Here is a 13,933-nt window from a genome sequence, read left to right as displayed (position 1 = left end):
GTGCTATTTTTATTTATGAGTGTAAAATTTTGAGGGACGAAAGTCACAATAATTTGTCAAACTCAATGATGAAAATGATAATAAAATGCAAACATGAAGCATTTAAATGCACAAAAAAAGTCATTTTTGAATGGAACAAGCAAAAATGACTAAGCCTCAAAAAGAAGAAAGATTGTTGGGAGGCTAAAAGACAGGGTATCATTCTAAGTTTTTAACACGGGACTTGAATCGATGGTCTTGGTCGGGTGACTCTTTCAGGTGCTTTTCGGTTCGTTCGATGAAAAATGTAATTGAAAGCACCATGTTCTCTCACAACAACACGATTTTTGATTGAGTTAAATGGATTCCAAAAAAGTAAACTTATTTGCATGGCGTGTGAGATTCGGTAAAATTCCATTGAAGACGAAGTTTGCAAAAAGAAGTGTATTGTTGCCAACTACAGGCACTTGAATGGATAGACCATCTTTTAATCTCGTGTAAATTAGCTTTTAAAGTTTGGAATTTGGTGAAAGCATGGTGTAACATGAAGGTGAAAATAGTCGAGTTGTTCTCGAATGGGTTGCAATTCCAAAAAAAAAAAAAAAAAAAAAAAAAAAAAAAAAAACTCCCGATTCTAACGTTTATAAAAAAGTTGGGGCAAAGTATTATTTGTCGGTTGAACGGGTCTAATTCCCAACTCACCGAGCTCTCGGTGAGTTGGCATAACTAGGGAGAGTTATAACCCAGATATATTTCCTTAACTAGATTATTAGACCCGTGTATTACACGGTATAAAATTATAAATTATTTAATTTTATACTGTTTTCATAAATTTACATAAGTGTATTTTTTTACCATAGATAACGCAACAGTTGGTCTGAGTTGCAGTGCTTTGGGTTGAGCCATAGGTTTTACCACATTGGGTCTCCAAGCGGTATGTTTTGTATTTTCTCTAGAATGGTGACGGGTAGGGTCACCAGCGTTGTCTACGTTCGCATACATGGGTTGGTTTACCTGGATGATCATTGGGTTTACCCGAATAATCAGGCTTTTGTTGATCGTTTAAAAAAGATCTATTTGAATATAATATTTTTTTAAGACTTGCATCTTTTTCAAAACTTTGGTTAAAGGTACTATTTAGATTACAAATGTAATTATCTTAAAAATGTATATGAAATAACAAAAAGAAAAGAATTGTATATTGATAGATAACCATAATTAAAGTTTTGATTACTTATTTCACTTATATCATAATAAAAGTAAAAATAACAACACTAATAACAATAACTAAAAAAACTAGACTAAAGGGTCCACTTGACACCTTAGTATGCATCATTGCATCAATAATCTTGAATAAATATTATTGAAGAACCTTTCTTCTAACACTAGTGCAACAACAGCTATACATGATATCATCTCAACAATCACAAATATTTATCCAACCAAACCAGAATCCAAAATCCTTAATATGAATGCATGAATTCAATCCAGATCAAAGGTTGGGACCTCAGATTCCAAACCATGAGTAGCTTGGTACATCAACCGCGATAATATGTTCCTATACGGGTCGTTTTCTCTTTTCGCTTTACAATAATTAAGGCATTTTTCAACCTCCCCCTTCACTTCTACATACACTTGATTTGCTCTCTCTCTACTCCTCAGTTCCTCCATCCTCCCTGAAACCAAAACTAACTCCAAATTACATATAGATTTCAATACAGAACCTCAAGCTGTTTTTATTTACCTTCTGTTTTAATCGGCTTTCCGAATAAGTAATAGTAACGCCCGGGAACTTTTGGCAAGATCACTGGCATGTGGAGGTCTTGATTTGCAACCTCTCCATTCATGTCATTCCTATCAACCACCACAAACAAACATTTTAACCAACCAAACACACTTTTCATTAACCGATAAAACCAGTTTTCCTTACCTTAGTTTAATAGATTCGTCGGTTGTTTGCTTCACATAATCCTTCATAAAAGGAATCTTCATTTGATCATCATAATCTAGTACCAACTGGTGGAGTAATAATTATAAGTTCAACGTAAAGTAACTTTTAAAAATGGTCATGTTGAAGTAAACGGTAAACCAGCTAGCTTTAAGACTTACTTGAGCATAATCGTCTTCTCCAACAGCACCGAAAGGTATAATCGTCCCTCCAAATCTAGCAGCCATTCTCACAAACTCTGACTGCTCTGGCCAGAATAATTTGTATTCCTCGCCCTGAAATCATTATAAAGTAAATATGTATATATGTATATTGTATTAATGGCGATAAACACTCTAGTTTACAATGTGGGTCCCACCTTTCTATGAAGAGCTTCACGCACGCCTCCAGGATACAAGAGGACATGGGACTTTAAGGAAAATAGTTTGTAGAGGTTAGATGGTGACACAGGAACCGCACCCATAAGTCTTGTTACATCATATGTTGCTAGATTGGGCATTCCATTTTCTTTTAATTTCCTAAATAACATCGGGTGTGCAACTCCTCGAATAATAATATTTTTATCAATTATGAACCGGCGAATCATAGGAGCCACTTCAAATCCTAGCATATTGTGACATCCCACGAATAACACGGGCCCTTCAGAAGGAATTCCGTCTAGACCCCTCACGATTTTCCCATTTTCCAAAGTTGATAGCATCACCGGTGAAGTAGCAAGATCTATCCATCTGAAGTAAGTTAAGAGAAAAAGGGTATTATGGTCTTTTTGGCTTAATAGAAAATAGTGGCTGAGATGAAGTTTATGGGGGTAGTCGGGTAGAGTCAACTTACGTTGAAGAATCTAGAATATCTTTGATTTCATGGGAACTTGGTGGTACAAAATCCGAGGCGTAATCCGTGTGTTTAGCACGGCGATAGTAACCCGCACCCTTTATGACTGTTACCAGATCAAAAGTTTCTTCCTGTTACATGTGTATGGACTATAAATGTAATCTTGATCAAAAGATTTCAGTTCATATTTCACTTCATGGCTTGCTTCTTTAAAACTAGAATAAACTAAGTCAAGGGCTGCAAACGAACCGAACGAACATGAACAAGACCTTGTTCGTGTTCGTTTGTTAAAAATTATGTGTTCACGAACACTTACCGAACGAGATTGTATGTTCGTGTTTGTTGGTTAAGGAAATGAACTTGTTCATGTTCGTTTGATCATTTTAGGCAACGAATGTTCGTGAACACAAATGGAAACAAACGAACACAAACAAGCGTTCATGAACAGAATATATAATACACGGACGCTTATTAAAAATTTTATTTAGTATTAAAATAGAATATAAAAACCAAAAACACTAATGAATTATCGAACAATCAAACATAAACGAACACGTTACCGACGTTCACCAACATAAATGGACGAACGCGGCCTTTATTCATGTTCGTTCATTTAACTAACGAACTTCCCGCCGAACGGTTCACGAACTGTTCGCTGAACGTTTGGTTTGTTTGCAGCCCTGACTCACTCTTAACAAAGATTTGCCCTTATAAAGAGAGAAAGAGCACTCTACCAGAAACAATGCATGCCCGGAATCACTAAACGTACGGATCTGACATTTTGGTAAAGTTTTCTGAAGCCTTTCACCTTCCTGTAGACTTGGCAGTAGCTGATCATTCCCACTGTAAAAGTTAAAATCAGCAAAAACCCCATTGATATAAATAATATATAGATAGAATGAAAAAAAAACGACTGCCAACAGGTGGTTGAAGAGGCGGGACCTTGACAGTATCAATGTCTGAGCTGAAACGGCATGCAGGCATGAGTTCGAATATGCACAAGCTGATTCAAGCATCTTCAGCTTCCAAAGAACCATCTCAACAGTTAACACATCTCCAACATCCTAGGAACCTTAATTATCAAATCTTTTTGTACACAACAAAAAACGTATTTACGTTTGACAATGTTGACTTTGACTAATGATCTTACAGAAAGGTAGGAGAACAATGATGCAACAGCCTCTGATAGATCCGTGATCGTTTGTTGTGAAGGAAGCCCTTTCTTTGCAGTGGATGTCAGCATACTTGAAGGCACCCCTGTATATTACATATACATATATAGATATATCGATATTACATAGTACATGACTAGTGTATAAAATTAACAAAGTATGGTAGAAATATCAAATAAATAAAGTCAAAAATGAAAACCTGTCATTAAGCTCATAATATAAGGAAGGCCGGGGCGAATATGATCCGGAGCGATTTTCAATATAGGTATTAACGGCTGCAACGGGGACTTTCCAAAACTTGTAGCTTCAAAAACAAGACCAACAAATTTAGTTACAGAGGTCAACAAATAGCAAGTTTTACAATTAACTGCACTAACAAGCTCTTCACCTGGGTTAGCTAAAACTAACACGAGATCAATATGTGGGATACGGGCAGCAACAGCTAGTGCAAGACATCCACCAAACGATTCACCGACAAGATATATCGGTCTGCCTGGATGCTGGTCGTTTTCGGACCTAACTGTTCTTTCAATTAGCTTCACAAGATCTGATCCAAAAGAGGAAATATTAATCAAGCTAATTCGCATGTTAACTTGTTAAATAAAAAATTTAAAAAAAAAAAAAAAACGGGAAAGAGAGATGATAACCCGTGAATGGTGTTCTATCCGTGGTGGGAATATGTAAGCACCATACATCGAAAATCCTTCAGTCAATTAAATGAAAGTCTAGATTAGATACTTAGCAGTCACCTGTTAATACAAACTGAATTGTAATAAATCAATAAACTGAATAACAATTCTTCACATATGATGTAGTACTTACTCTCCAAGCCGTTGATGATGCAAAAGAAGCGAAAGCCCGGTACCATCAACCCCTGGAAAAACCATGATTATAAACATTATTCCAAAGCAAGGAATACGAAGACTGAAGTCTAAACAGAAAACCGGAATTATTGAACAGAGGTTAATCTGTAGTAAATTCAGTAGCTGTTACACAGATGATTCATTACATTTGGTCTCTTTCATCAACTACATAGTTAGATAACTTGTGCACATTTCCTTTGCAGTGTCATCTGCACATCTTTTCAGTCAACACTACCACTTCTAGTTCTTTGTATTTAGAACATTCTAGAATTATATGGCCCATATGGGTCTGTCAAGTTTTCAAGATTGTGTGCAATTCATTAAACTAGCAAGTTACATAGGTAAAAAGAAGGGGAAATTCGCCAAACTAGACAAGTTGACCCACAAAGTAGACATGTCCAAACCAGCCATCAGGATATGACAAACGGGATCCGCCGGCTAAGACGGCTAGAATTTAGCCGACACAAAACGTTGGGATTGTCAAGTCTTCACAAGGCATATATGATATATATTGATGATAGCCGGAACAAAATGTTAGATTTCTTTTTTCTCAAAGTTGTTTACCCTAATCTAAATGATATATATAGATGATAGGCCATTGTAATTCTCTTGAGCGCCTGAATAATATGAAAACTCTAGTTAGAGCAGTGGTGGACGTAGATCAGATTAGACCGAACCATGTTAAATCTTGTGTTCTTTACGTTTTTAGAGTTTGTGGTTGTGTGTGTCTCTGAATTCCAAACACAAATAACCTTAAAAAGTACAACGGGGTCCACAAAAACAATCAAAATGATACACGTGTAAAGCAAGGGCGAAATTATGTCGGCAGATGAAAGCAAGGGCTAAATTCAGCCGATGGATAAAAAGTGAAGGCTAAATTCTAACCGGACCGCTTAAATCCTACCCGCAGGCTAAATTTAGCCGACGCTTTACATGTGTTCCTACTTGAATGACCATTAAGTGAACCCTTTGTACTTCAGCCTAAGTTTTGTGACTGCTAAGCCCTAACCGCCTCAGCTGACGTTGACCAATCCTATTTTTACATCTGTTATTGGCCTTTTGTCTTTAGGCATATTCTTGCTACAGGTTAAAACTTGAGTATTTTAACCAATGTTTTAAAATCCGGTTTTTATACCGTACCGGATTGAGTTCAAAAACTGTTTAACCGGGTGTATCGGGGGTTCAACCAGATTTTTTTTTTTTTTTCCATACTCGTACATATATTCATTAGAAGGTTAGAGCAAATTACAAATCATGGGTTGGTAGACGGGCAACAAGCTGCGCCGCCGGACAGGTCAACTAGTACTACAGGATGGTTTGAACCAGTTTTTAAAACATTCATTTTAACTATGTCAGTCAACTTATCTAGTTAAAGTCAACTTTGAAAAAGATGAAAAAAGTCAACGAACCTGGTAAAGAGAGAAGCAAAGGGGAGTTATCCAATCGTGAACCGCACTCCAACGGCGAAAACCACCGAGGAGGACCACCGTCTGACGTCATCAACAACTCTCTCGACTGTTCCAAGTAGTCCTTCAAACTGAACCGTTCAACCTCCGTCTCTAAACGACCTCGTTTAACCGTCAAATCAACCTCAAAGTTCTCGACTGTCATCAACGGTTGCTCCGCCGATGCAACTGACAAAGGTTTGAATCTACGACTCACGGTCAAAATGGACGGCGTGAGTTTGACCATCGGCATGGAACACATACCCGTAAGGGTGGCGCCGGAGATCGTCATTGGGACGACGGTATGTCAGTTTGTCCGACAGAGTACAAATGAGGATGTGAAGGTTGTCGGTAACAAGAGGTAAATGTGTACTTGCATTTCTCCATCTTTCATGACTAGTAATAATTCACGATTTCAGTCACTTTCATAAGTTTTGTTTATTGTAGTATTATTTTGTAATCATGATTTTTGCCATATAAACACAGTCACACGTGCATTGGCGCAGGTTAGAAAGAGCCGGGGCGCACGACTTGTGGAAATTTTTGGGTATATACGTTTTCGACCTCTGGTTCTACAGAAATTTTTGGGTATATTTGTTTTCGAACCCCCCTCCCCTCCCATCGGAAATCTCAAGTTTCGCCACTGCACACGTGCACAACGCATAAGTATTTTACCCTTTTTTAAACCACTGACCGGGTAGTGGTGCTCGATCAAGTACACCGTCGCCACCAATTCGATAGTGAAAATATCGGCTAGTTACCAATCGAAGGAGGCCGAAATGTGACAGTTGGGAACGACATTATGGTCGTTGCATTTAAAAATAATAATAATTTCTTTTCAATTAACTATATATATATATAGGGCAGGGATAAATCGAAAACCCACTCCAGTTGAGAAAACCTAGGAAACCCCATCTCCACCATTGATTAATATGATCAATGGTTGTGATCATCTTGTATGTACAACTGATGTTGCTTTTAATATAATAATAAGTTAAAGTACATGCAAGGGTATTTTTGGTATGAATGTGAGATTTTGATGCCTTGGGATAATTGTAACTCCATGTGCATGTACTGGTGACATCCAAAGTCCATACGCCAGTACTACTTTCATCATTAATCTAGATACAAAATATGAAAACCACAAAAAGACTCTTCCCCATTTTTACATTGTTTATCAAAACCACACAAAACCCTTCTTTCTCTCAACTTCATCCCAGCATCGAGGAAGAGTTGAAGATCTATCTACTTATCCGTCTGGTTACATTAAAGGTAAGCATAGGTTTGTGCTTTCTCTCTCTTTATATACATTTCCATCTCTCTCTCTTTAAAAAACATTCATCTTCTAAAAGATCATCCAGATCCAAAAGTACTCTGATTTTTGGTGGGTGGGAAAGATGCTCCAGACCCAAAAAGATGCTCTGAATCCAAAAGATGATCCATATCCAAAAGATGATCCGGAAAGATGCTACCAGATCCAAAAAATGCTCCAGATCCGGTTGAAGATGTTCGATGTTGAAGATGATGTTTCAGATGGCGGTTCGATGTTGAAGATGATCCAAAAGATTTTCGAGGTTGAACATGATGTTCCAGATCTAAAAGATCCTCCATAATAAGTATGTTTGTTCAGTTTTTTTTTTCAGATTTGCAACTTTTTGTGTTTTGTAGATCTTCATTTTTTATGTTGTTTTTTATTACTGATTTTAACAATTTTTTTGTGTAAAATTTGTTTTTAGATCTGAATAAACGAAAATGATTTGATTTAAGTTCTTATATATTGGATTAAAATCTAAGTTACTTTTCTTGTTTATTGTTATGATGATTGAATTTAAAAAATCTGTTGTTGTTGGATTTTTGTTAATGAAGTTATATTTTTATATACATTACTTATGTTGGATTATTGTTAATGAAGTATATTTTTGATGTAATAATTTTCATAACAATTCTTTGCGTCTTAGTTACGAACCTCCAAGATCTAGGCATTTTTTATGTAACACAATGTAACCGGGTGTTAGAAATATAACAATCGAAGAAAAAAAATGCATGTTACATTTTTTTGTGTTAATAAAATAATTTCCGTTACAGAAAAAAGTGTCTTGTTACACTTTTTAGATTATTGTAAAAATAAAGTGCGTTGGTATCATTTTTTATTTGTTGTTGTTTTAAAGGTGGTACAAAGAAAGGGTTTTATGTGGTTTTGACAATGCTACAAGAAAGGTTTTAGGCTTTTAACATTTCTATAAGATATTCTGTTGAAAAAAAACTGATGTGGCTTTTGTTCATAAGGGTTTTGATTTGATAAAACAAAAAAAATAGAAATAAAACTTTTTAATTAAGGTGTGGATTTCTCAGTACACCAACCAATGTAAAAACAAATGGGCATTTAAAGGTTAAAAAATCTAAAAAAGAAAATTAGAAGTAGAATTTGAAATAAAACAACGGTTATTTTTTTTTTTTTTTGAATATTATATAAAAAAGCGTACGGTAACATGCTTTAGTTTTTTAGCACATAGCTTGGTACAAAAAATGAAGATATATTATGTTACAAGTAAACGAATGGAAAAACATAGCAACTCAGGAGGAGTAGTCGAATGTAGTGTGGATAAAATTCTTACTATTTTGAGTGATCATAATAATGTTATTTTTTCTTGTTTTGGTTTTTATTAAGATATTATGTAATGTAACATAATTTCATACTTTTCGATATATGTAACACTAACGCTGATAAACTGTTGTCTTGATAAATCTCTTACTTTTTGATAAATAGCTAGTGATATGGAAGTACATTGTAAACTATGAAAACTATATTTCAACCATTGATTACTTTCGATCTATGGCTCTCATTTTATCATGACCAAATATTTAGTACACCTTATGTATTGGTGAGTGACAAACCCCTTCCATCTCTTGGTTTGTCCCTTACGAATAGAAAACCTAGAATACACAACATACTCCTTGTACTACGGAACACATCCTTCCACGTTTCTTATACACAACCAACAACAGGCCTTAAAACAATAGGAACATTAGGACACCACATTCTAGTGTCATTGGGTGTGTGGTGATCATAAAATTCCTCATCCGCCTGAATACCTACAAAAAAAAAATAGTTATAACAATAGGAACACTAGGACACCACATTCTAGGCTTGCATATGTATATCATAAAAGTGAAACTTTAAAAAGGTCACAAGTCTTTTACAAAACATTGCATTGTTAATAAATTTTAACAAGTATGAGTTAAAAAAAATTACTTGTAACATGAAACCTAACAACTGATGCATTTTATTGTATTGTCAATACAAGTTTAACATGTTTTCCTACGATAGAAACAAACATGGTCGTACATTTTTTTGATGTCACCAAAAAGTGTAGATGCTGGTGCATTTTTTTTAGGTGATCCAAAAGTGTAACCTCGAATGTGTTTCCCTTCCAAAAAATTTAAAAACTTAATAAAAGTGTAACCACGTATGTTTTTACCTTCTAAAAAAATATAAAAGCTTGTTTGATAAAAATAAAAAATAAAAATGGTATTGTTAATACAAGTTTACCATATTTTCTACCAAAAAAACCACCACATCATCTGTTTTTTTTTTCTTGAGAACAAAAAGTTATCACACGATCACTCGAAAGAAAAATAGGTGTTTCCTCTACCACCAAAAAAAGGCATTCTAATAACAAACTACAAACATTATAACTAGGGGTGATACAATACCCCTCAAGAAAAAAATTCATGCTCTCAGATAAAAACTGACCTCTGGATAGCAACTCTGTAAAAGTACAATTCTGAACCCCATCCTCATCATCATTGATGCCGTTTTGATTCAGATCTGAGGCTAGACATAAAAAAACAAAAACAAAAAAAAAATCAAGAAGAATCCAATGGAAATCTAAACAAGAAAACCTTAATTTGCACAAGTACTCGTATGCATCTGGACTCACCAGAATCGTCCACGTTCTCATTTTCAGGCCGGAAAACTTGGACTGCTGAATAACACAAAAAATGTCGGAAAAAAAGGTATATGTGAAACACAAATGTCATAAATCAAATCTATATGATCTATAAATTTATGTAATCTAAGTGATAATGTTCTCACTGCAACTGAATATATGTACATTTAATAAAACTGAGAAAAAAAAGTATCACTCGCCTGGAAACTCTGAAGATATTGGTTTAGGATCTTCAACAACTCTACTCTCACCCAATGCATCTTCATCTTCATTAAAAGTAAAATCAGTTAAAAGATTATGTGGGACAACATTTAAGGGTGAACCCGGATGCTCATTGAATGTTGTCGTACCACCGGCAACACTCCGAGGTTGTTGGCTGTTCAACTTTGCCATATTAAATGCAAAAACTCTTCAATGTTGTGTCTGGAATTTTTCTTTCACTCTACTTCTGTTTTGGAGAATTGAGATGTGAGATATAAAACAAAAAAGAACTAAAGATGTGTGAACAAGTACAAAGGGCAGCCCAAGTACAAATTGTAATAAATGAAACAGATGAAAAAGGAAGGAAGGTCTGCGGTGCATCAAGTCTCTTACCTAACTTACACATTCATTCAGTCAAAAGGTTAATGTAAATGACGAAAATGCCCTTGTCTCCTCTAACACTAATATGTGACGTGGATCAATCCTAGCCACATGTAAGAGTTTCCTGGGTTTTCTTAACTGGGATGGGTTTTCTGGTTATAATTAGCCTATATATATATATATATAATATAACCTATTTACCATTTTACTTAACCTAGATACAAACACCATTCTATGCACACGCAAACAATTTTTTCTATGAAACGTTAGTGCAACAAAGAAATTCTCTAAATCTTGAGGAGGCGATTCAAGCACGAGACTAGGTGGTTCAAGCTCGAGTGGTCAAGGGTATAAACGCAACCAATTTTTACACAACAACAAGTGTTTCCATACCAACATCCGCCACAAATTTTTAGACAGCCACAAGCTCCTAGTCTATCACAAGGTCCTAGTCTATCCCAAGGTCCTACTCTAGTTGCACCCAGTCGATATGAATACGCTTTAGAAGATCAACAAGCATTCGAACCGTTAGCATTGAGGAGCCCAATTTTTTGGTCCCAAGGTAACTATGAGAAACGACCGCTCCCTGTTTTTTTTTAAGATCGTGATGATGACGATGTTGTGCCAAAAACGCAATTTCAGAAAAATGTATCAAGAACATAATTTGGATGAAGACATTGTAGAAATGCAAGTTGAACAAGACAAATATGAAGACGAAGATGACCAAGGTGATGGAAATCAAGGAAGATTCCAAGGATGTGCGAAGAGTCAACCATGGACCAACGAGCAAGAAATAGCTTTGGTTAAAGCATGAATATATTGCTTCTGAAACAAGAAAGTCGGAAACCAACAAAAAAATAGTTTTTGAAATGTAGTGCTTAAACATTACCACTCACTCGTGGACGGAAGCACTCGAACGGTTCATCAAATATATTCAAAATGGACCCTTTTGAATACACAAATGAATGAGCTCGACGAATATTGGATTCAATCGGTACATATTCAATTTATATTTATTCTTAGTTTATAATTGTATTAATTTATATTTTTATATAGGACCGTCTATGAACTAGTGGATGCACCGATCTTGAAGTGATGAAAAAGGTGTTAGGTGATTACCAAAGAAAAAATCCGGCCGGTTTACTCATGTTGATGTGTGGGAGGTTGTAAGAGCGCACGATAAATGATAACAAGTCTTGTTGATGGGTGAAGCGTCTGATAGTCATTCCAACAAGAGGAGAAAGTCATTGGATTCCGACAACTACTACTCGTCTACACCCGATGATCTTTCACTATTCATATGTCGGACCTCAAGGAAGGCAACACACCGACAACACCAAATTGAAACGAAAAGAAACACGGCGAGTCCTCAAGCAAAAGTTGTTTGGCTGACAAATTTAATGCGTACACATCAATGAAAGAAGAGATGGATAAGTAGTTGGTGGAAATAAAAAAGAAACAAGAAGAGGAAACTAAAACCATGTCACACCCCGGCCGCGTGTAACATGCAACCGCGGCGGAAACGCCGGGGAGTGTCGTGGACAGAATTAAATTGTTTCATAACCATGGCATACAAGTTGTATTTTATTTATAAACAAAGGTGTTACATTGTCTCAAAACAAGAAATACCAAGTTCATAACATATTTATACTAGCCTATCTTCATTGTTAGGCACTAAGGCACAGGTCCGCCCTAGTAATGTGATCAACGCCTTATGGAACAACTCCTGAAAACACATGTGAAAGTAGGTACGTCAGCATAAAAATGCCTGTGAGATACATAGGTTTTGTGAAAATGGGATTCATGACTTGAGTTTTAAAGAATGTTTAATAACAGTCAGTCATGAACCTTGTAATTTGTTTTGCTTTGTAAATCATTTGAAAAACGATAACATCAAACGATATGTATAGATAAGTGCAAGGTTAAACGAATAACCAAGTAAAATGAGTTGAATAAGATAAGTTGTTTGTGAAAATAATGTCTTGTGAAGAATATGTTACTTATGTAAAGTGTAATGTGTCTAAACTGAAATGACTTAGATAACGCCACGATATGTAATATTATACAAACATTTATATATAGGAAGTACCATCGGCGTATCCACCATGTTTGTATCATATTACATACGCCCCGTTACTTGAATCATTCACCCAAACCAATCCACCATGTAAATTGTTCATGTGTAAACCAAATGTCAAGTGTTATTGTAATCCATGTCAAGTGTTTATGCTCAAGTGTAAACCACCAAATGTATATGTATATGTCAATGTCGACGTGTTTATGTTCAATGTAAATCATGTAATGTGAAATCCCAAAATGTATGGTAAGCGAAAAGTATCAACTTAAACCATATGCACAAAACAAGTCGTTGAAGTAAAACGTGGTTTAAATCAGCGTTATGTTCTGCGGGAAATGCATGCTCAATTGATAATAACATTTATGCGGTATTGTAAACTATGCATACATCCAAGCCTTGAGACTGCGGCGATAAACCCTTAAACAAATTAAAGGTTTATCTAAGTTATGTATATCGAATTCGGTCATTCCTTCCAGTCCTATCAAACCCAGGACTTCAGGAATGGGAGTTGTCAATTCCTATGGTACCACTACCTACTAACGAACGGCGTAGCTAGTGTTAATGAATGTATTGTCCCATGTTAAACAACCCAAATGTCATAACAAAATGAAGACATGTGATGTAAACAATTGTACTAAGTATGCTAAGTAAACATACGAAGCAGAAATGTTCATGTAAATCAATGTGTCCATATGCTGAGTAAACATATGCAACAGAAATGTTTATGTAAATCAATGTGTCCATATGCTGAGTAAACATATGCAACAGAAATGTTTATGTAAATCAATGTGTCCATATGCTGAGTAAACATATGCAACAGAAATGTTCATGTAAATCGATGTGCCCATATGCTGAGTAAACATATGCAGCAAAAATGTTATGTAAATCAATGTACTAAGTACGCACACAATGGGCATACATAGCAAAAAAATGTAATGAAATCATGTACTATAATGTACTAATGAGCATAGCAGATATACGATGTGAAAACATGGAGAGCATGAAAGTAACAGATAGGCACATGTGTTTCACCCCAAAACAGTTTAGAAAACAGTAAAAGATGGGGTTCTATGTACTCACCTGAGG

General features: G+C 35.5%; 2 protein-coding genes and 1 long non-coding RNA gene across 6 annotated transcripts; 1 reads left to right on the top strand and 2 right to left on the bottom strand.

Moving 5' to 3' along the window:
- Positions 1-1,314: 1,314 nt before the first annotated feature.
- LOC110912204 (acyltransferase-like protein At1g54570, chloroplastic) lies at positions 1,315-6,679 on the bottom strand. Of its 2 annotated transcripts, none has more exons than XM_022156878.2 (14): positions 6,203-6,679; positions 4,753-4,804; positions 4,578-4,633; positions 4,319-4,477; positions 4,130-4,234; positions 3,909-4,015; positions 3,701-3,822; positions 3,493-3,601; positions 2,759-2,889; positions 2,286-2,655; positions 2,089-2,202; positions 1,910-1,995; positions 1,724-1,833; positions 1,315-1,667 (listed from the first exon to the last, which is right to left on the bottom strand). In XM_022156878.2, exons 1-14 carry the CDS (start codon positions 6,528-6,530, stop codon positions 1,462-1,464), a joined length of 2,055 nt encoding a protein of 684 aa, XP_022012570.1. In that variant the 5' UTR covers positions 6,531-6,679; the 3' UTR covers positions 1,315-1,461. The 2 variants fall into 2 exon arrangements, with proteins under 2 accessions (XP_022012570.1, XP_022012571.1); XM_022156879.2 differs by having other exon boundaries at positions 1,315-1,655.
- On the top strand, positions 6,514-7,906 carry LOC110910084. The gene is made up of 3 exons (XR_004882560.1): positions 6,514-6,599; positions 6,745-7,510; positions 7,591-7,906. It is a non-coding gene; the product is annotated as an uncharacterized LOC110910084 (long non-coding RNA).
- A 1,085-nt stretch (positions 7,907-8,991) lies between these two features.
- Positions 8,992-10,762, bottom strand: LOC110910083. 3 transcript variants are annotated; one of them, XM_022154800.2, is made up of 5 exons: positions 10,539-10,759; positions 10,389-10,454; positions 10,180-10,224; positions 9,993-10,073; positions 8,992-9,331 (listed from the first exon to the last, which is right to left on the bottom strand). In XM_022154800.2, the coding sequence occupies exons 1-5, from the start codon at positions 10,579-10,581 to the stop codon at positions 9,225-9,227; spliced, it is 342 nt and encodes a 113-aa protein (XP_022010492.1). In that variant the 5' UTR covers positions 10,582-10,759; the 3' UTR covers positions 8,992-9,224. The 3 variants fall into 3 exon arrangements, with proteins under 3 accessions (XP_022010492.1, XP_022010491.1, XP_022010490.1); XM_022154799.2 differs by having other exon boundaries at positions 9,993-10,067; positions 10,389-10,762; XM_022154798.2 differs by having other exon boundaries at positions 10,389-10,757.
- Positions 10,763-13,933: the final 3,171 nt, after the last annotated feature.

Source organism: Helianthus annuus, chromosome 15, assembly GCF_002127325.2.
Source record: "Helianthus annuus cultivar XRQ/B chromosome 15, HanXRQr2.0-SUNRISE, whole genome shotgun sequence".
NCBI classification, from domain to species: domain Eukaryota; kingdom Viridiplantae; phylum Streptophyta; class Magnoliopsida; order Asterales; family Asteraceae; genus Helianthus; species Helianthus annuus.
Note: the sequence above shows the minus strand (reverse complement) of the source record. Positions and strands in the feature narration are given on the sequence as shown.

Coding starts and splice junctions, on each gene's coding strand:
- LOC110912204 (XM_022156878.2), bottom strand. CDS start 6,530: ATGACGATCTCCGGCGCCACCCTTACGGGTATGTGTTCCATGCCGATG. Junction 2,656..2,758: donor GATATTCTAGATTCTTCAAC/GTAAGTTGACTC, acceptor AACTTACTTCAG/ATGGATAGATCTTGCTACTT. Junction 1,996..2,088: donor GAGAAGACGATTATGCTCAA/GTAAGTCTTAAA, acceptor TTACTCCACCAG/TTGGTACTAGATTATGATGA.
- LOC110910083 (XM_022154798.2), bottom strand. CDS start 10,581: ATGGCAAAGTTGAACAGCCAACAACCTCGGAGTGTTGCCGGTGGTACG. Junction 10,225..10,388: donor AATATCTTCAGAGTTTCCAG/GCGAGTGATACT, acceptor TGTGTTATTCAG/CAGTCCAAGTTTTCCGGCCT. Junction 10,074..10,179: donor TGAGAACGTGGACGATTCTG/GTGAGTCCAGAT, acceptor TTTTATGTCTAG/CCTCAGATCTGAATCAAAAC.